Here is a 23,445-nt window from a genome sequence, read left to right as displayed (position 1 = left end):
TTCTTAAACAGTTGAACAGCTAGAATATGGTTTGTCTTTCAAGAAACAATGCATCCAATGATAGGCAAGGGAGGGATTTATATCTTACTTCATGTCCCCGCTGTGCTCCAGAGTTCTCCTCCTCCCCAGCCTCCACTGGCTTTTTCTTGGCTTCGTCTAACATGGAGGACAGCTATCCTGCATGATTTTCCTGACTGAAGTAGACATTTCAGATTGCACAGGAAGGGTAGAAGACATGATCTGTACAGTAATGATGCACATTCATGTGTCTTTCTGTGGACAAAGACCCCCTCAACAGACAACAATCTGACATTCTACATACTGTGAACAAAGTCCTAATAGCCTCCCTTTTCACTGCTGTAACATCTCAATAGCTGACCGATCGAAGGCCTTATTACCGAACCTGACTGCATTTGATTAATATTTGTATGTTTGTTACTAGAAGTCTTTCTATTGTATGCATTGCAAACTGACAAAGAACATGTGATTTGAAGTTGTATCATACAGTACAGGTCCTGGCAGCACAAAGGTTACTGACCAATATCTACAGTATGCCACAAGACGTTTTGCTTACAAAAACACAAGTTTAGTTTAAAAATAGCTGTTCTGAATAACCCTGCTGGTTTTAGCAGTTACCTCCTACAGTGTACATGATTAATGTGATGTGCATAAACACAACCATTTATCTGAAGTGCTTCACTTAAACAAAATGCCAAGCTTTAAAAAAAACACACACACACACACACACGCACAATAAACATCAAAAGCTAATGAAACATACAAGTAAATATAACATGCCTCTTAATACCACAGGGACCATACAACAGCAACCAGGTACCTAAGAAGATGTAGTTGCAGTATTCCAGATTTTGTATAAAAATATTTCAAGCAGACTCCAGTCTGGCTACATGCTGTGATCAAGAGAGTTTCACTTTTATCGAGGTTAACCATTCCAAGTGTCTCTTCCAGTTATATGATTCTGTGTCAATATTAATAAGTATTAAGAGCTCTACTAAAATATCAATGAACGGAAGATCAACTAATTAGGAGTTCAGTCAAAAAACGTGATGGACTGACAAGACTAATTTAAGTCAATCTATCAAGCTTAATTGGTGACCATAGGGCTGTGTGGAAGACTGGTTTACTGACTTGAAAATCACTACTGTTGAGCTGCAAAGGAACAATCGGAAATGCTTGTGAAGAAAGTGATGGGGACGAATATAACATTTGTGGGTATACACTGTATAGGAAAGACAGGCAGGACAGAAGAGGAGGAGGGGTAGAGCTATACATAAGAAATAGTCTTGAAGCCCAGGGGTTATACCGGGACAAAGAAAATAAAGCCGAATCAATATGGATCAGAATAACGGACAAAAATTCAAAGGGCATAATAATAGGAGCATGCTATAGACCGCCAGATTCAGACGGTGAGCAAAATAATCTGTTATACAATGACATTAGAAATGCGTGTAGCAAAAGAGAAGCCATACTAGTGGGGGATTTCAACTTCCCCCATATAAAATGGGAAAACCCGGTGGGTAGCACGATGGATGAAATTGAAATGGTGGAAATGACAAATGACTGCTTCCTAACACAATTTGTCAAGGCACCGACTAGTCTTTTCAAATAACGAAGACAGAATAACTAAAACAGAGGTCAGAGAACCACTAGCAAACTCAGACCACAACATGGTCTCATTTGAAGTGTTTACAATTAGGTTAGCTAAGGTTTACAATTTTAGAAAAGCAAACTATGAAGGTATGAAACAGACACTAACAGAAGTAGATTGGAGTAAAATAGAGAAAACATCCACAGAAAAAGGATGGTTGTTCTTCAAAAATGTAGTACTAGAGGCGCAAAACAATTACATCCCTAAAGTAGACAAATCTAAATGTAAAACTAAACTGCCAAAATGGTTTAATAGATCAATTAAAAAAAATATTCAGTGAAAAAAGGCACTTTACAGAGCATTAAAAAAGGACCAAAAAGAAAGTACACAGAAAGAGTACACGGAACTGCAAACGCAAGTCAAAAAGGAAGTTAGAAAGGCCAAGAGAGAAATAGAAATGAAGATTGCTAACGGGGCTAAAACCAATTCCAAAATGCTTTTCCAATATTACAACAGCAAGAAAACATTCAAAGAGGAGGTTAAATGTTTAAGAGATACAAATGGCAAAATCGTAGATGAAGAAAAAATAATAGCAAATATATTAAATGATTACTTTTCACAAGTTTTTACAAAGGAAGATACTGACAACATGCCCCACATGTCATCCAGCTCCTATCCAGTTTTAAATAACTTTAGCATAACCGAGGCAGAAGTGTTAAAGGGACTAGGAGCTCTTAAAATAAACAAATCCCCTGGGCCGGATGAGATCCTCCCAATAGTACTCAAAGAAATGAAAGAAGTTATTTACAAACCGCTAACCAAGATCATGCAGCAGTCTCTTGACACAGGGGTGGTACCGACAGACTGGAAAATTGCAAACGTAATACCGATCCACAAAAAGGGAAACAAAACTGAACCAGGTAATTACAGACCAGTAAGCCTGACTTCTATTATATGCAAACTTATGGAAACTATAATAAGATCCAAAATGGAAAATTACCTATATGGTAACAGGGTCCTGGGAGACAGTCAACATGGTTTTAGGAAAGGGAGATCGTGTCTAACTAACTTGCTTGATTTTTTTGAGGATGCAACATCGATAATGGATAATTGCAAAGCATATGACATGGTTTATTTAGATTTCAAGAAAGCTTTTGACAAAGTCCCACACAAAAGATTAATTCTCAAACTGAACGCAGTTGGGATTCAAGGAAACACATGTACATGGATTAGGGAGTGGTTAACAGGTAGTAAACAGAAAGTACTGATTAGAATAAAAATCTCAGAATGGCGTGTGGTAACCAGCGGTGTACCACAGGGATCAGTATTAGGTCCTCTGCTATTCCTAATCTACATTAATGATTTAGATTCTTGTATAGTAAGCAAACTTGTTAAATTTGCAGATGACACAAAAGTAGGAGGAGTGGCAAACACTGTTGCAGCAGCAAAGGTCATTCAAAATGATCTAGACAAGATTCAGAACTGGGCAGACACATGGCAAATGACATTTAATAGAGAAAAGTGTAAGGTACTGCACGCAGGAAAAAAAAAAGTGCATTATAAATATCATATGGGAGATATTGAAATTGGAGAAGGAATCTATTAAAAAGACCTGGGGGTTTTCGTTGACTCAGAAATGTCTTCATCTAGACAATGTGGGGAAGCTATAAAAAAGGCTAACAAGATGCTCAGATACATTGTGAAAAGTGTTGAATTTAAATCAAGGGAAGTAATGTTAAAACTGTACAATGCACTAGTAAGACCTCATCTTGAATATTGTGTGCAGTTCTGGTCACCTCGCTATAAAAAAGATATTGCTGCTCTAGAAAGAGTGCAAAGAAGAGCGACCAGAATTATTCTGGGCTTAAAAGGCATGTCATATGCAGACAGGCTAAAAGAATTGAATCTGTTCAGTCTTGAACAAAGAAGACTACGTGGCGACCTAATTCAAGCATTCAAAATTCTAAAAGGTATTGACAGTGTCGACCCAAGGGACTTTTTCGACCTGAAAAAAGAAACAAGGACCAGGGGTCACAAATGGAGATTAGACACAGGGGCATTCAGAACAGAAAATAGGAGACACTTTTTTACACAGAGAATTGTGAGGGTCTGGAATCAACTTCCTAGTAATGTTGTTGAAGCTGACACCCTGGGATCCTTCAAGAAGCTGCTTGATGAGATTCTGGGATCAATAAGCTACTAACAACCAAACGAGCAAGATGGGCCGAATGGCCTCCTCTCATTTGTAAACTTTCTTATGTTCTTAAGTCTCCACCCCCCTGTGTTAATACTTGGTGGAAACACCTTTGGCAGCAATTACAGCTGTGAATCTTTTGGGATAGGTCTCTACCAACTTTGCACACCTAGATTTGACCATTCTTTACAAAACTATTCAAGCTCTGTCAGATTTCTTGGGGAGTGTGAATGGACAGCAAACTTCAAGTAATGCCACAAATTTTCGATTGGATTTAGGTCAGGGCTGTGTGCTTTGGGTCGCTGTCATGCTGAGGTGAACTTCCGTCCCAGTTCCAGCTTTCTTGGAGAGAGCAGCAGGCTTTCCTCAAGGACTTCTCTGTACTTTGCTCCGTTCATTTTCTATCTATCCTGACAAGTGCCTCAGTCCCTGCTGATGAGAAACATCCCCATAACATGATGCTTCCACCACCATGCTTCACAGTAGGGATGGTGTTCTTTGGGTGATGCGGTGTGTTGGGTTTGCGCCAAATATAGCACTTTGTATTTAGGCCAAAAAGTTAAATTTTTGTTTTGTCAGACTATTAAACTTTTTGCCACATGGCTATAGAATCTCTTGAGTGTTTTTTGCATATTTCAAAAACAGGATTCAAGGTGGGCTTTCTTGAGTAATGGCTTCCTTCTTGCCACCGTACCATACTGGCTAGATTTGTGGAGTGCTTGGGATATTGTTGTCGCATGCACACTTTGACCAGTCTTGGCCATAAAAGCCTGTATCTCTTGCAAAGTTGCCATTGGCCTCTTGGTAGCCTCTCTGATCAGTCTCCTTCTTGCTCGGTCATCCAGTTTGGAGGGACGGCCTGATCTCGGCAGGGTCTTGGTGGTGTCATACACTTTCCACTTCTTAATAATCGTCTTGATCGTGCTCCAAGGAGTATTCAGGGCCTTTTGATTTTTTTTTTATACCCATCCCCTGATCTGTGCTTTTCAAAAACTTTGTCCCGGAGTTGTTTTGAAAGTGTCTTGGTGCTCATGGTTGAGTCTTTGCTTTGAAATGCACTACCCAGCAGAGGGAACCTACAGGAACTGCAAAATTTATCCTGAAATCATGTGAATCAGTACAATGTAACACAGGTGGAGGCCACTTAACTTGGTGTGTTAAGTTGTGTACTACAGTACATCAGTATATCTGACTGTACCAATGGTATATGAGAAGAATAAATCCTCCTGTATTTTAATTATTTTCTTTATTCTCATCTCATGTAACCAGGGGGATTATGGCAACGTACTACTACAAAGCACTAGGGGATATCGAAGGATACTGTGTAACCAGACTGGAACACGGGTCACATCCACACTACAGCTAAACCAGTTTATCGAACGCAGTTATGTCGACAACCAAGTCTGAGTCTACCTTCGAGTAGGTTTCAAACTCGGTTGTTGAACTTAGTAATGAACTGTGTTTACTGTGGATGCAAATCGCTTTAAGCACTTTTAAACAGTCTTTGAACCCTTAACTCAGTTCTTAAACGATAATGTTGCCAGAGCCTGAAAGACTTAAAATAGCGTACAGGAAATGATTGCTGTACTATTCCTCAACTGTTTGTATGGTAATTTTTATTGATTTCTTTTTTATTATCAGTTTTGTTATTTCTATAATTATTACTGTACTGTTTTTTTAATTAATTTGTTTATTTTATTAATTACAGTACAGTATTATTCAATATGTTAATGACATGTTTTTGTATTTTTTTATAATTCATTTAGCTGAACATCTTCATCCAAGGCAACATAGAATTACTGTATTAAATAATTAAAATACAAAATGATACGTACTGTATAGTAATGTACAGTACTAGTTACTTTGTTTTATATTTTTTCTGTAATACACCTTTATACTACATTGTGACAAAGATGGCTGTAGTGGGGATGTCAGACCAGAAGAAACACACAGTACTGCGAGATGAAATGATAAATGAATGCACTGCTCTGCGGTTTATTATTATAAAATAAAACAGGACAAAAAAACAGGACACGGCACTTGACACCAAAATAAATAGACTAACAAAACAGACTAACACTTAAACCAACAGTGCACTAACAGACAAACACGGTGAGTCAAAACAACGCTTATTTATTTACGTTTAATTATCGTTTTACTTTCTCCGTCTCCAATCCCGTTCTCCACTCACCGAACACACAACCTGAGTGGCTGAAAACATGTTGCTTTTATGCAGCTGTACCGAGACTCTACTGCTAATCAATCATTCAATTGGAGTCGCGGTACAACTGCATGTGAATTAATAAAGTGCAATTCCCCGTGCTCACATATTATTACTTTTTACTTGCACGTGAAGTGCTGTGCAATCCTCGTGCCTAAATACAAATATACATTTTAAACACTCGTGTTACACAGACCCATTTATATCGCGTGTACCAATGACTATACACCAACATTAACATACAACACAAAATACACACAGGGGCGGGGCACTTTGCCACATACATGCATTGTATATGTACACTAATCAATTAATACTGTACTAGGTTTTGACTTTTGTGCTGATTTGGCAGGTATGTGCATGTACCTGGTTATTACATACCTTGGTTATAACATACTATTTCACTATATATATTTCTGGGTTGTATGTTGTAGTGTGTAACAATGCATACGTAAGTAACAGAATTAAAACAATCCTGTTTCCACAATAAATAACTGTCTGTATACTGGGCACTGTGTGTAGTGGGGGAGTAGACAGGTTGAGAGTGTGCATAATGGAAGGAGCAACACCAAAAGCATAGAGACAGACAAGGTTAGTCGGCCAGGGGTCCAGGGCCAGAAGGAGGAGAGGGCAGGAGGGGCAGAAAGAGGAGAGTCTGCAATTGCAATTCATATTTTTGTGATATAGAATCGGTACCATTACATGTTCTTTATGCATTTTAAATTAGGCTGTTTATTACATCAAGTAATTCTCAGATTTAATCACTATTCTTCTGGACATGTTCATGCCTGTCATGGAAAATCTCAAAATATAGTTGCATATTTAGAACGGCTTGTCACTTCAAGGGATTTGGGTTTCTAACACTGAAGGACTAAATTATATCTGCCTTATGAATAACTTATTTAAAAACTCCCTGAGTAACATTTTGTTTTAAAGTAGTTTGCACAGGTTCCGTGATTGGTGTAAACTGGGAATGGGTACTTGTGATTACATTTTAAAATCTCTGGCTTTGATTAGCTGTCTGTAAAGCAGCAGAGAATGAAATTCAGGGTTTAGAAAAGATACAAAAGAGAAAACATGGAACACAACATTCCTACATTTTACCAGGGAGACAAATGCAGTCCAATCTATTATCCATAGATTATAACTGTTTGTTTGCCTCAAAGAATGTTTGGGTGATGCATTACTTTAAGTGGCCCTTGTTTAGTTTATTAACTGTTAATAACTAGTTTATGACTACAACAGATGATGATCATTTTTTGTTAGAAACCAATTTACGAACTGAAAGGTGTGCTAATTACAATTGATTAATACATGTTTTCATCTTTTGAATAGGAAATAAGAGGTGATGTCCACATGATACTAAAACAAGGTATTAAGTAAAGTGAATTAATGTCGCAACACCTTTGTTAATTACTGCACCTGCTACTGAGAGTTGAGATATGTCTCACATTTAAACAAGAACACAGCACACCTAACAGCCTTTAACACGAATGAGGCCCAATGTCTTTGTCAAAATGGATTACAATGTTGAGCTATTGGTGTTGGTACAAATCGCTAACGTAAGGGGCGGTGTTGTGTGATAAACTGTGGTTACAGATTCTGGTCAGTGCTTTTGCATTGTGGTTAAGATGCTCACGTGCTGTGTGTGGGGTCGCTGGTTTACACCCAGCCTCTGTCCTGTTACATTCAGAATATGTGGCTTTAAAAGACAACGTAGTTGAAATTCCAAATAAATTATTAAAGATATGGAGAATACTGACACAGTGCTATAACACAAACTCTCACTGGGAATGATTTTAAACATAGAGAGTTTGCTGTCCACTGTACCTAAAGAATAATTATGAATTAGAATAACAATGTTAACAACATGAATAGTCATGCTACGCCATTACAAGCTATGAGTTCACCAAATATTGTTGATCTGTGTAAATCTGACATCAAGTAGAGAAAAGTTTAAAGGGCCTTGGCGGCATTTTTATTTAAACTCTACAATAGTAAAAGCCTATTGAACTACAAAATGCAGTTCAGATACACCTGAGTAACAATTACAAGTTTGTATTATATACTGCCTTAAATAATGGAAGGAGCTACATCCAACATATTGTAAAAAAAAGTTAAAATAAAAATCTAACCATTGCAAAATGCAGTGGAATGTATTATTATTATTATTATTATTATTATTATTATTATTATTATTATTATTATTATTACTAATAAAGGCAATTTCGAAAAAGTCTAAAATGTAGAGATGTTATTTTATCAATACAACCTTCCAGCTAATCAGTTAGTTGCAATTACATATATTGGCATGATGGGCAGTTATCTCTGCAGTAAAAGTTATTAACAGTTATCCTTTCTCAGATTTGTATAGAGCAGTGTGGCAAAGCGTAAGCCTTGCACAATGAAATATGTAGTTTATTGTATGTTTTTGTGTTAATTGTTACAATTGATGTAATTGTTTAGCTGGGGACGATTACCAGTCTGCGTGGAGCAGCAGCAGAAAGCAATCAGCTGTTCCAGCGGGCGGGTGGGCGTGTCTCAGCGGAGCGTCAGTATAAAAGCGTGGCGATCGCTGTGATCGGGGCTGCTGCAGGGCCTGCCGTTTTCACGGCACCTTTTGAGTTATAGTTTGGGGTATTGTGTTATATTTTGCACTTTTTGTACAGTTTGCTGTATTTGTCCTCTGTGCGTTACCATCGCAGGTAACGTCACATGACCGCCTTTATTTTACTTTCGTTTTCTGTTTTTGTTAATAAATCCTGCGCGCCTGTGCCGGCGTTTCAACACCACCTCAGTCTGTCTGTATGCTTGAACAGCGGCGACCCACACGCATGACCCGAGGAAGACCCTGTCACAAGCACTTATAGAGATATGCAGGCACTTGAACGTTGATAATAGGAGAAACCCCCTTACCATACAACCCGAGAGGAGGATGGTTTCTATGGTTACTACACATAATGAAAGACATTGCTTCTCACTGGATTGCCTTCTCCGCCAGGTCAGCTAAGAAGGACTCAAGATCTCTCTGTATGACAGCAAAACCTAAATAACAGCCAAATATATTTAACATTACATTTAATGGCCTCCTGCATTTTAGTACTGTGTTTCAAGATGTCTCCAAACCATTTTCAAAGAGCTTAAAGTATATTGTAGGTGTCTTCCCACTAGGCACAGTCCGGTATGAGGTAAGTCACTTGCTGAAACCCAGCACATTGCACACAAAAGCCCATATTGTCCACTTGGTCAAATGTAGTTTGTTTTATTTTTATTATCAATATAGAATGGATCCCCATAGCTCCATCGAAAAGGTTCTCAACTGTAAAATTGAAATTCATATTTAATTACGTTATTTAAAAAATGCATCATGGGATTCTGTATTATTGTTCAACCATTTTAGGGTATAATGCATTATGTATTGCAGAGTGTTGGTTTGGTTTTCAAATGGCAATTTTCTTTTCTGATAGTGATTTCACAGTTACAATACCTGATACAGTACACTTCAGTCCTATTATTTTCCGATCTCCACAGGGAATCTGTAAACACACAAAGATTAGCAATAGCTGAAGCATGGCTGACTAATGTCCCTTTCTTAATCACCTGTACTTGTCACTCATCTTTGTGTTCGGAAACCTTATGCCAATGTAGATTCCTAGCTGCATGCCTAGCTTCTTTGTGTTTTATATTTGGATTCACAATTATGGGGGCTACCCGTGGAGTTGAACCAACCTGTTTTGTCTGTTTGTTTTTCCAGGACCTGAAGTTATTGCATAACTGAGAAGGCATCATCCTTATTGTTTTATCGCCCAGTAGAGTGCAGTGCTCATTTTCAGCCATGGGGTCAAAGTTATGATTGTGTGTAATTATATATATTAGTAAGATAGCAGGGAGGGGGTTAAATCCTTCCCTGCAGAAAACGTGTGAGAATGCACATTTGGGTGAATGGGTTAATTGGTTTATTGTTTAGTAATCCCCTGCCCCTGGTGCTAATTGTAAATTAGAGCCAGGTGCAGGGTATTTTAAGGATACAGCCAGTCTGTTCAGGGCTGCTGAGGGAAGGAACAGAAAGTGTGCTCTGGTTCCGAGCAGTCGGAGTGAGGTACTGTGATAAACTGTGATTTTGTGGTTTTGGTTACCGGTAAACAGCTCAGCTGTCCGGGGTGTTAGTAAGAGGAATCCTGACTGTATAGTTAGTGCTCCAAGAAGGAGCTAGGTGTTTGTTTGTTTGTTTATTTTTGTTTGTGTTCATTAAAAGCGTGTGCAAGCGCTGTTAAAAATCCATTTCTGTGTCCTGGGTCTGGTTATTGAAGGGGCAACAAACCGTGAGTTGAGAGGATCTTTCACTATAATACACACACACACACACACACACACACACACACACACACACACACACACACACACACATCTATATACCGGTGGTCTTCACAAAAGCCCCTGAACCAACTTGACTTCTGTGCCGTAGGATCAGCTGCATTTATTGCTGTAAACACATATTGCTGTTAGGGCTGCACACACCTGTACTGCTCTCTGCTGCGCTGCTTTTGCTTGTCCTTCTGAAAAGTAGAATTGTGTGTGTTCTGAAGAATTCAGCAGAGTAGTTGGGCTTGCCAGAGTTGAGCTTTGTATGGATGTTTCTTTCCACATCTGTTTCTGTAGTGCAGTTTGCAAAGCTGATTGCGCCCATCCATTGGGTTTGGCTTTGTGTTCTGATACCACATCTCAAAATAAAGCAGTAAAAATGAACTCTGACACTGCAAGATCAAAATACCCCCTTTTTTAACAGCACAAGACAGGAAATAATTCACATTTAAGGTTACAGGACTGCTGATGTACTGTATTTTATTGTACTGTACATATAGTAATGTTGAAAAATGGGTCAACAAATCGCCCATGGGGGGAAAAAGAACACACCAGCAGGATTAGTGTAGAGTTTAAAGAGTAAGTAGCAGGGACTGTTTATATAACATACCTGTAATATTTATTTTTATTGTTGCTTATTCTTCTTTCTTTAATCATTAAAATAGACACCCGTGATTTAACTGTTCTTGGATTTGCTTTCTTAAAGACACATAGGGGCTGTTCTGTCTTAGCCAGGTGCTACACTGTCGTTACTGATACTGTGCCCTGTCGGTGAGATCAGATGAGATTAAAAGCTCTAAGACCACGAGTGCACACGAGCTCGGCTCTTTTGCATTGTGATTAAGGTTTGTGTAAGTTTATTAATTACTTAATTTTGTGAGATTTAGAAATAAATGGGCTGGAAAGGGCTTTGTGAATAAACCATGTGGCCACAAACCCAATTATATCTGCTTGGCAAGTTGTTTTGAAAGAGACAGTGTTTTTATGAGGTGGACATGATATTAGCTACTGGCAGGCTTTAATAAGGACATCATTCAAAATTGCTAGCTTTGTTATTTATGACAAGTCTTCCTAGTATAATTGTATTGGGTATTGTCGATAAATCCCACACCACTACTAAGTTCAACAGTTTATATTTTTGTTCTTATTTTTTGGTTCTGAAATCTGCTTTTGAAGATTATGAAGTACATTTTTAAACAATATGTAGAATTCATTTAGATTTCATGAATTGTGGCTACAGATAATAATCTATTCCATTTATTACACTATGTAACACAATTTTTGTTCCTGGGTAGTAAGTTTTATTTCCTAATACAAAATGAGTAGTTTTTTGAGATTTACAATTATACTGTAAATACAGTATAATAATAAATCTCGAAAAACTACTCACTTCTAAATATTTTGTAGTATTTTTGTATTACTTTAGTATAAATACATGTAATTGGATTCATATGTTGTTTTTTTCTGACTATGTGAACGAAAAGACACTAATTTGCCCGTTTTCCCATTAGAAATAGTGATATTTTGAAATATCACTGTCCTGGTCACAAAAGCAAAGTCTGTGGGGAATAATAGCCATTTTCTATACTTTTGAGGCATAAGCAATTAGGAAATAACACTTACTACCCAGGAACAAAAAAATAATTGTTACATGGTGTTATTCATTCATCCGTCCCTACCTTTCCCACCTAGATGCAGAGATACTTTGCCATGCATTTGTCTCCTCTCAACTCGACTGCTGCAACTCTCTATATGGTGGTCTCCCGGCAGGCACCATAAACCAACTGCAGCTAGTTCAGAATGCTGCTGCCAAGATCCTTAAAAATCACGATCACATCACCCCCCCTGTCTTGTCCAGCTGCACAGGCTACCTGTAAAGTTCAGGATTATTTTCAAAACTCTCCTGCTCACCTACAATGCCCTTCATCACACAGGTCCCAAGTACCTTCTCAACCTGCTGACCCGCTATCTCCCTGCCTGCAAGCTGAGGTTCTCCGACTCTGGCCTGCTTGTTATCCCCAAGCACAAGTGCACCATGCTTGGAGAACGCTCGTTTAGCTCCAACTCTGGAACTCTCTCCCAGCTTTGTTGTGTGATGCTCCTGCTGTCGTTTGCTTTAAATCAAAGACCCACCTGTTCTCTCTTGCTTCCCATGCCCTTTAAGTCTGATATCTGCTATTAGCTACTGTGTTGCTGCTACTGTTTCATGTATTATGTCATTATCATGTATTATGCACTTTCCCCTGTGTTTTAATGTATTATGCTTTTTTCTACTGTATATCATGTATTATGCATTTCTCTGTATTTAAAGTATGGTTTTTCTTCTTGTAAAATGCTTTGTGATGGTGGTCCACTACGAAAGGTGATATATAAAATAAAGATTGAGTGAGTGATATGAAGTAAAATTCTTACAAAGCAAATGCAGTATAAGTCTTACCATTACTAAGGTAGATTATTAGAAAGGTTGTTTTAAAGTGATGACACATTTAACCTTTTTCTATACATACAAAAGGGGCAAAGCTCAGTAAGGCTTGTTCTCCTTTACTGTAAGGAACATCTTTTAGTTTGTTTCTTGCACATGTGATAATGTTGCTGGTGCGAAGAGGAGGTAACACAAAGCTTTGGGTAGCACTCCTTAAGATAAGTACAAAATCAGCTCATTACAGTAGCAGACATCATTTTAATACTGTATATAGAGTACTGTGCTACAAACATATACACTGGATATAAAGCAAAAGAGTTCAGCAATATGGGCTGTACATTTCTCAGGGCAAAGCCACACTTTTTTTAAAAATATATACATATCTATAAAAAATAGTTCTTATGTACCATAAAAGCAATAAACACAACAACACTGGACTGTGATTGGTCAAGACCTGGTTACATGCCTGATTAACTAGCTAGGTAACCATGGCAGACTGTTCAAAAAGAACCCCAGCAATCCACAGAACTCTTAGGGATTGTCCATCTAAAACAAAGTAACGCAGCATTACATACCCAGTACAACACAACAGCACAACTGCATTTTATTTTGCTACCGTTTCGTAACAATTAAAAGAGGTGCACAACTTTTCATTCATCAAGCATGCAATAACTGTTACACAATCCACACCATGTGTGATCAAAATCAATACATCAATAACTGTTACACAATCCACACCATGTGTGATCAAAATCAATACATCAATAACTGTTACACAATCCACACCATGTGTGATCAAAATCAATACATCAATAACTACATACATACATAATTAAATAAATACATAAAAAAATGAAAGAATAAAAAAAGCTCTGGGATATGTAACAGGGTGGAGGCTGGGTGTGAACCAGCGACCCTGCACACCGCAAGCAAGCGTCTGAACCACAATGCAAAATGGGCTCGTATGCATTTGTGGTTTCAGCGGTTTTAACCTCCTCTCGCCTCAACGACGGGACAGGATCAATATCAATGTTAAAACCATGTAGGCCTGCTTTTCAACTGTGGGCACATTCCCTATTAAAACATTTATACTGGGATGGATATATAGGCTAGTGCTTGTCGTACAATTTTTGCATTAACTTATTGGTAAATGAAGATTCAGCCGTGTGTTTACTGTCCATGGATACAGAATTGTACTCATGTTTGACTGAGGAGTGTTATAATCACATTGCTAAGATCCATGAGCTAAAGTATATGCAGCACAAAAAGTAGCACACGTACTTCATCAAAAACATACAAAATAGTTATTTTGCCCATTTCAATTCAATGTGTTCAGTGTTCACTGAATTCCTTCAAGATCAGTCCAACCTTAGAACAAAACAAAGCAGGTTGCTAATTGCAAAGATGTTTGCCAATTACAAAGCAGGTTGCTAATTGCAAAGGATATTGCCATTTACAAATTAGGTTGCTCATTTTTTGTTAACAAATCACATTTTTTTTTTTTTTTTACTACATTGTATCTCTCAGTCACTGCTTGAGAGGGCATCAGCTATTTTTGTTTTTAATAATTGTTTAAATAATAAAGCCCCCCCCAATTACTATATTAACAACTGATAGTATGTGAGAGGAGAATGAGCCTTCTCAAGTGACTGATACAACATTAACATTGCTTCACTGCAGGAAGTCTTTTAAAGTCTCTCAGCGGGATGCAGAAAATCTCACGCCGCTCACCGCTGGCGAGAAAACAAATTTCTAAAGGCGTTGTTGTAGTTTTTGTTAAAGGCTGTGTAGATCAGCGGATTGAAAAACGAGTTGGAGTAGCCGAGCCACAGAAAAATGCTTTTCCAAATAGGAGGGATGTCACAGGAACACAGAGGGTTAATGAGTTCTGTGATGAAGAAAGGGATCCAGCAAAGAACGAACACCCCTATGAGGATTCCCACCATCAAGGCAGCTTTCTTCTCCTTCTGCTCTCTCCAAGTATCCTCATCCGTCTGGAAAGTGACTGTGGCGTGTCGCACTGTGAACACCCTCTGTGGGTGATGGGAGGCTTCTTTTACCTGAAGGATGCATTGAACAAACACTTTGTGAGCAACGCCTGCAGTACACCAAACACAAAGAGCTCATGACAATATATTCCAAACAATCATCCCTTATGTGTAATGATTACATTGTCATGAGAAATATTGATAGATTTCCTTTTACAAAAACTCCAAAACTCAGTCAGTAAAACAACATGGCTTTCCCCTTAAGACTTAAGGCTAGATTTTCAAAATCATCACTAGCATGACACTTTCATTCAGCAAAGAAAACAGGAAACACCCAATAAAGTTACTAACCCAGAAACACACAGCTCAGACACTTCATTGAGGGGGCTTGTGAAGTCTGAATGTTTTTCTTATTTGTTTGTAACTGGTGTTATTTTGCTTTCAGACAATGATTGCGCAAATGAAAATCTGGAGCTTTGAGAATCTAGTCCATTGTCTTCAATGTTCACCTTTGTTCCTTCAAGAGCGTGCAGAAGTGCAGCCTTGTAATATGCACAAAGCAGGCTGCTCAATTTGTGTTCACTAATTACTATGAATAAATATCATGCTTACAATAATGTGTTCACCTCATATAGAGGAAAATGAGAGATCTATGAAGCAAAGGTAATGCATATTAGGAAACAGAATACTTGAATGAATTGCAGATTCACCAAAGATAATGCACAGACTGGAAGCACATAAGAAAATATACTTAAAGAAATAGATCAGGTATATCTTTAAATAGCCTTTTTAGATATTCTTAGCTAGGTACCATATGCTGATCCATTTTATTCCCCCTTTGTGTAAGTATAAATGTCAGCTCAAATTATTTCTGGTGACTGGAGGGTAAGAACTAGTGCAGAATGGAAAGACTAAAAGTAATCAATGCCATGCGTACAAATTTGGTCAACTGGATTTTAAAGCTTTGATTAGCCATACTTTAAGCAGAAGTGGATCAACCTGTAGTTTTACTGAACCACCCAAGTCTTACTTCTTACTACTATTGTTTGTTCAATATATCTTCTAAATGAACAGTTAAACCTCATTTAAAACTCACAGAGTTCATTCATAAATACAAAATATGTAGCTATGTAGTAATATTATAAGAAAACTGGTAAAATCCTTTCAACAATAATATGAAGACGTCTAGTCAAAGTTTTGCAAATAATTGTACAAGTTTCTTTTAGCACTACTACATTGCTAGACAGCGCTGATTTATGACCACCACTGTGCTGCCAGTCAACATCAGACTTAAACTGACTTAGACAGGTATGTGGGAGGGTCTATTTTAATGATCGTAACTACAGCACTGCTACCCTAAGACCTGACTGCATGTGTTATTATAGTAAGTGAAGATAAAAAGGGAGTCAACAAAGAGCATTGGCATTTAGATTCAACATTGTTTAGATACTGTTACACATTGTTAAGGGATTGATGGATGGACAGACATATAGATAGATAGATAGATAGATAGATAGATAGATAGATAGATAGGTAGATAGATAGATAGACAGACAGATAGATATATAGATAGATAACAACCTACCTGCACAACATCAGCCATTGGTGTTATAGTATTTTTGTCACGGGATCCAATTCTGAATTTGGCAGCTTTATAAATCTTCCAATACACAAACAGGACGACACACAGGGGAACATAAAAGGCTCCACATGTTGAAAAGATGGTGTATGAGGGCTCTTGGCTTACTTGGCACTGCTCTTCATGTTCTGAGTATGTCTCCCCCCAGCCAAACAATGGGGAAAGGGAGATTACTGCAGACAAAAGCCATGTTATAACAATCATGATGTTTGAAATTCTTTTCCTGGTTTTCAGTGTGTATTCTAAGTGTCTGGTGATTGACCAGTAGCGGTCCAAGGCAATGGCTGTAACATTCCAGATGCTTGCTGTGCAGCAGAGGACATCAAATGATATCCAGACTTGGCAAAGAACCCTCCCCAGTCTCCAGTGCCGACCATTGAGTTCATGCACCAAACTGAGAGGCATCACAAGTGCTGCAACCATTACATCAGAGATAGCCATAGAAGCAACCAGGTTATGGGGCACACGGTGAAAAGTTCTCACCCTGAGGATCGTCACAAGCACCAGCACATTCCATACAAAGGTGGCAATAACAAGCATGGCAAGCAACGTCAATATTAAAACACTGAAAATAGAAAAGGGTCTGTAGAAGTCTTCTTCCCCCACACTGTGGTTCGCTGAGACTGTCAAATTAGGAAGTGCCATTCTGCAGATGGTTTTCAGTCCTGTGCACTCTCAGAAAGATATGCAAATAAGGTAATTTGATGTGTTCACCCTGCATCATTCAAAGAAAAGAAAAAATATTCAGTGCTTGCATTTCTACCTTTCCTCTTCTGGTAACACCATGGAGAAGAAACTAACATTGCAAAACAAACGTTATGCTGCTGAAATGCAAAATCACTCATTTATAACCCATAATAGATTCCCGTTGGCAACATCTAATTTAATGCAATCATTTACTTTCACTGTAATGCCGGGCGTATCTCCATAGCTCTAGGAATACATGGGGATGTAGAACAACATACCTGACAAAATGTACCATCCTGCTGTTCTCAGGAAAGAGCCTGAGCAATTAACTCAATCGGCAAAAGAGACCCAGCAAATGAATAGCCTTTTTTATTTAAAGCAGGATGTTTTTTAAGTATCCAAATTCTCTGTTCTTCTTAAAGAAAACAAGCTGCCTCTTAGGAGTGCGTGTTGTTCAATTTTCAGCATGGGGATCAAGCTGGGTAGGCTTTCCTTCTGTAAATTGACCAATCGTGAATTATGAGGTGCAAAAGAATAAGTAGCCAAGCCCGTACAGTACGTCCTCATTCAAAGTGTCAGATATCACTTCAAATGATTATTTTTAATTTGAAGCTGTATGCTCCATCAGCTCTTTTGTGGTTGATAAGAGCTATTTGTATAGGTCGTGTAACTAGGCAGCAAATTGTTGTATTATTTCAGTAGCTGAGCTTCACTATTAAAAGGTTTGATATTAATATGTATTAGAGTTTTCAGAAATGAATAATGGGTGTTTATATAAACAATACGTTTTTGTACAGAGGAAAACAGGAAAGTATTTTTATAAATAGTAACACAGCAACAGCATGTATAAAAAGAACGGCAGTCTAAAGCAATGGCAACATTTCTATTGACGTAGCTTTAATATTAGGGCTGCTTGTTTTTTTACAGTAGTTGTTTATGATAATAAACCTGGATTTCTTGCTTCAAATTATTTAACAATATAAAGAAGAGAGAGTACCAGCAATACTGCTGGAAGGGTGCACATGGTTCATGTTTTTATATGTTTTATTTTATTGATGTTTGATTTTCTTTTTCAGCCATACTGGTGTCAGTTTACATATCAAATACATAGACTTTCATAGTTAGCACCAATGTTTAATTACGCTGAATTCACTTCTTTTCTGGGTCACAAATTGATTCACATGTCCTTACTTTGTTAAGACAGATGCATGACATGATTCAATTATTATTTTCTGGAAATTTACTGTTATAAAAGACAAATAAAATGCACCATAGTTTATTTCTGTCAGAAAAAAAAAACATTACTTAAAATTAAAATATACTTTAAACGAGTTCTGTTTCATGAAATCTCGAAATTTGCCTCCGTGATTAATGTAATTTCACCCCTGTCCATGGTCCTGAAACTGATGTGAAAAACGTTTATTTATTTATATGTGTGTGTGTGTGGTGTGTGTGTGTGTGTGTATATATATATATATATATATATATATATATATATATATATATATATATATATATATATATATATATATATATATATATATATATTAGCTCAAAGAGCCAGCTGCCCTTTGTGATGTGTGCTGTCAAGCTCATGAAGACTGCTTTAAACTAGACACCTAGATTTCAGTAAAGTGTCTAGAATTGTAACTATAGGGGGACACTAGTTTAAAAGCTGTCAGACTGGTGGGAAGGTGGAGAGAGGACTGCCTCAGTGCTGTAAAAATGTGATCTTTATGAAACGGCTTATACTGTAGTGAATTTCACCTTTTTCAAATGTCCACCTTTTAAATTATAACACTGTCAACTGAGCGCCAAAGAAAATTGCCCCGTCTCAATCCAGAGCTGCATCACTTTAATTAGTAAGACGTACCGTGTGTGACAGGCCAGAGGCTGGCTGCAAACCCATGGCCTTGCACCCCACAAGAAAGTCTACTAACTGTTATGCAACCGTTAGGCTCTTCTGCATTTGTGGTTATAGAAGTTTTAACCTCCTCTGGTCTTTCGCGAAGGTTTCGGTTCAGTAAGTAAATGCTTTAGAGTCACAGCAACATGAAGTGTTGAGTTAGTCAATAGAGTTGCTCCACTACTGAAGAGCCACAAGCTATATTAGATTCCTGAGACACTCTCTGACATAAGCAGTCTGTTTGGCACAACAGAGAAAATGGAATATCTGCTGTGAACCAGCAACCTTGTATTGCATGCTGTTAATACAGATGGCAGCTTTGACTAAAGCAGGAATGTCAAACAGATGCTGACAACCCTCTCCTAAATGCTTTCAATAATAATTTTCCCAAGGTCAATGCCAAATTTGGGGAGAGCACTGCTCTCAAAGTACCAACACAGAGCATAGTGCGGAATCATTTACATACACGTTTTGTTTGTTTGTCTCCTCTGTTAAGGAAGCAAGGCTTTACTCACTATTTGTTGAAAATGGCTCTTCTGCAAAGAGATATGGTGTATTTTCATTTGCAAGTGAACTTGCAGATATTAATAAAAACGTTTCTATATATTTTTTTCTCTCTGAACAACCTACTCTTGCATAAACCACATTTCTCTGCTTTTGTACTGTTTACAGTGTAATAAAAGGGTCCCTGAACCCCCAGCAGGGTGCTGAATGGTGTGAAAGTGGTATTAAGTTCTGCCCCTGTTTAGGACACTCAAACTATCTGTATTATGTATTAGTAGTTGTTACTAATAGGGACCCACTTACACATACAAACCATTTAAATGGCAACACTCTTTAGCTGGCATTGCAATATTTAATCATCTATTAAATAAAGAGAAGTCGCTTCATGGGATTACCTCACCGTTTGAACAACTGTATATGATTCAGTTCACAAAGTGTCTACAGACATCAATTGACATAAGAATCAGTTGGAATCAGCAGCAACAGAAATGGTGTTGTTTTAACTGAACCAATTGAATCATATCTCTAATGATCTCAAGACAACATGATTAAACAGCTGTGCAGTTATCAAAACACAGTCAGTGTAATTGACTTGGGAGAACCAGACCACCTGCTTTATTGAGACAAACTCATACATACTATAAATAAAGCATTGATGTCCATTCATTTTCTGTTATTTAAATCCTCTTTTTCTATTTAAATTGATTTTTTATTTAAAATTATGGAAAAATGAATAGTACCGTAGTTGTAGCTCTACCTTCAGATACTGTAAATTTAACACTCTTGGGATGGTGCAAATGGTGGTTTGTGAATAGTTCCATACCACACCAAATTACTAATAAAATCTTAAATTAATACATAAATAAAGCAAATTATTTATCACTGTGGCATACTCAAAATGTGAATTATAGTATGTTCTGCCTTCTAAATTATTATGACATCATTCACATCATTATTGCATCCCACATTGTCATGTTAGCTACATTTTAATGTACCTTAATATAAACAGTGAGAATTTGAGATGTTGTTTGTGTGTTAACATACTTTTCATGTATTTTCCTTTAGAAACTATATAACATAGATAGTAAAAGAAAACAAATGATTTAAATCAGTTATTTTCTTTAATAATATTTAATGATCAAGGAGTCTGATTTAAATTAGGTCTAATAAGCAAATGCTTGAAGAATGGGTTGCCTTTGGAACCACACCTGAATCATAGGTTTCATTTAGAAATTCATTCTTCCAGAGTCACTGAAATCAGTAAACCTTTTGAAAGAAATAGAAGACCACCAGTGCAGTCTGCAGGTGAGAGAAAAATACAAATAATTTACAACTTAACTATTTACCCATTACCTAATGCACTTAACTGTAAAGCAATGGACTCCTATCTTCAATTAGAGGCTCCACAATTATTATTCATTTTCATTAGATGGACACACAAATGGCATCACACTAATATATATATATATATATATGGGGTTTTGTTAAATGATATTTACAGTATGCTTTCTGGAGTCTTTGTAAAAAAAAATGTTCCAGTTTTAAAATGTAAAATCCTGCCTTGTTTTTCAGTCTGGAAGCCAACAGCAGGATGGTTACAGTCTGATGTGGGATAAGCTGTGCACGATTATCCCTTAATTAATAACAAAGCTTTCACTCATTGTAGTTGCATTACTACAATACATGCGGGGGTCTAAACCAGGGGCTGGTCTGAATATGTTGTAGATAGAGATGTAGATGGTCTGGAAATGATTGTTTAGAGCTCAGGCTAACCCACATTGTTTGTCTGTCTGCCTGCTGAATTCACCCTGAGCTGCTTCTTACATAATCAAATCAAATGACACACTGCCAGCTCAAGAAGACTCTCACAGCGCACATCTGATTGGTCCCGTTGCTTCCTCCGACAATCCCAACTGCTTCTGATCCTGTCTGGTCAGTCTCTGACCATTGAGCTTAGGCTTGGATTACTATGGAACCCCTAGATGTGTTTTTTTTCCCTTCAGCCAATACATATAACAGCACAAGTTGAGGAGCAATCAGAGATAATAACAATATAGCAGCGCGTCCATATTCTGCTGGGTTTGCAGAAAAAGAACATGGATACTTTGGTGCTGATAGAGTGTTGTTTTACTTTCTAATTGGGTTATATGACTACATTCCAGGGGTTCATCTCAATATTGCGAGATCATAACTGCAAATAAGACAGGTCTTTAGACAACAACTTCAGGAGGTTATCCATCCATTATTGCCTATGTGGCAAGAGGACAGAGGGTGAGGCTCAGAAACAGTTTCAAAGTGCAAAAATAAAGCTTTTAATCAACAAAATACACAGAAATACATCAAAAAAATAGGCACAAGGGCCAAACAAAAAGGTTTCAAAACAAAAACAATTGAACACAAAACAAAACTTACAAAATAAATCTTCCAAGCTGGGCGTTGCCTTCACTGGTTTCAAACACACAAAAAAAAACCCCACTCTGGCTCTCCTTCTCTCTCTCCAACCTATCCCAAGACTCTCCTCCCTACTCGGAGGCTGAGGCCTCCTTTTATGCCAGGTGGCTAAATGATAATTGAATAATTACATTAGTTGATTGCTCCCACCTGGGGCAATCAACCTGGGCAGGGAGGAGAACTTAACTCCATCCCTACCAGTATTTCTAAGGGCAGAGCCCTGCTCTGCCACACACCTCCCCCCACGTACAAAGTACGGAGTCCCCTTATGTCCCTAGGGTGGGCTATTTCAGCGGGCGGTGGTGGGCGGGGTTGACGTCGGATCCCCCAAACTTCCATCAATAGCGGAGGCCCTGGACCTTCCGAGCACAGGAACGCTCGTAGGGAACCTAGACCCTCCCGCAGGAGCAGTGATGGTGGCACCTCTGGTGGCGGAGGCGGAAACGGCAGCTTATCTCCCTCTGGTGGCAGAGGCGGGAATAGCAACCCGTCTGTCTCTGGTGGATGAGGCAGGAACAGGAACCTCTCATGAACAGCAAGCGGAGACGCTGGACCCTCAGGAACCACAGGCGGATCCTCAGGAACCACAGGTGGATCCTCAGGAACAGGCGAAGCCGGCAGATACTCCGGCAACGTCAGTTCCAGCTCCTCCAGTGGCAATGGCTCCAGCCACTCCGGCATCGGTGATGGTGGCTGTGGACATTCTTGCGACCTCTGAAGTTTGGCTGGCACCTCCTGCCGTCGCAGTCGGGTGCGCCTACACTGAGCTCCTCTCAGCAGCATGTGCAAGGGCTGCTGAGGGGCGTCAGCCTTCTCCCCTTCTGGCTCTCGGGTCCGAGACTCCTCCCCCTCTGGCTCTCGGGACCGCGGCTCCTCCCCCTCTGGCTCTCGGGACGGAGGCTCCTCCCCCTCTGGCTCTCGGGACGGAGGCTCCACCCCCTCTGGCTCTCGGGACGGCGGCTCCACCCCCTCTGGCTCTCGGGACGGCGGCTCCACCCCCTCTGGCTCTCGGGACGGCGGCTCCACCCCCTCTGGCTCTCGGGACGGCGGCTCCACCCCCTCTGGCTCTCGGGACGGCGGCTCCTCCCCCTCTGGCTCTCGGGACGGCGGCTCCACCCCCTCTGGCTCTCGGGACGGCGGCTCCACCCCCTCTGGCTCTAGGGACGGCGGCTCCACCCCCTCTGGCTCTCGGGACGGCGGCTCCACCCCCTCTGGCTCTCGGGACGGCGGCCCCTCTGGCTCTCTGGCTCTCGGGACGGCGGCTCCACCCCCTCTGGCTCTAGGGACGGCGGCTCCACCCCCTCTGGCTCTCGGGACGGCGGCTCCACCCCCTCTCCAGACTCCTCCTTGTCTGGCTCCGAGTCGAGCTCTTGACACACGTCCTCTTCATGCCCATACTGGCAGCAGTGAGAGCACCACTCCTCTATTTCTGGATTTGGCAGCGGTGGCGCCGCCTCCTCGT

At 39.2% G+C, this 23,445-nt stretch overlaps 1 protein-coding gene across 1 annotated transcript; it reads right to left on the bottom strand.

The window, feature by feature from the left end:
* Positions 1–13,360: 13,360 nt before the first annotated feature.
* Positions 13,361–17,146, bottom strand: LOC121313781 (5-hydroxytryptamine receptor 5A-like). Its single transcript, XM_041246575.1, has 2 exons — positions 16,382–17,146; positions 13,361–14,868 (listed from the first exon to the last, which is right to left on the bottom strand). The coding sequence occupies exons 1-2, from the start codon at positions 17,078–17,080 to the stop codon at positions 14,536–14,538; spliced, it is 1,032 nt and encodes a 343-aa protein (XP_041102509.1). The 5' UTR covers positions 17,081–17,146; the 3' UTR covers positions 13,361–14,535.
* Positions 17,147–23,445: the final 6,299 nt, after the last annotated feature.

The sequence above is a fragment of the Polyodon spathula genome, chromosome 4 (assembly GCF_017654505.1).
Source record: "Polyodon spathula isolate WHYD16114869_AA chromosome 4, ASM1765450v1, whole genome shotgun sequence".
Taxonomy (NCBI): domain Eukaryota; kingdom Metazoa; phylum Chordata; class Actinopteri; order Acipenseriformes; family Polyodontidae; genus Polyodon; species Polyodon spathula.
The sequence above is the reverse complement of the archived record's forward strand: the minus strand, read 5'-3'. Positions and strand labels throughout refer to the sequence as shown.

Bases quoted from the DNA above. Each gene is read 5' to 3' on its own strand.
- LOC121313781 (XM_041246575.1), bottom strand. From the start codon at position 17,080: ATGGCACTTCCTAATTTGACAGTCTCAGCGAACCACAGTGTGGGGGAA. The intron at 14,869-16,381 runs GTAGGTTGTTAT...TGCATCCTTCAG, and splicing joins CAATGGCTGATGTTGTGCAG to GTAAAAGAAGCCTCCCATCA.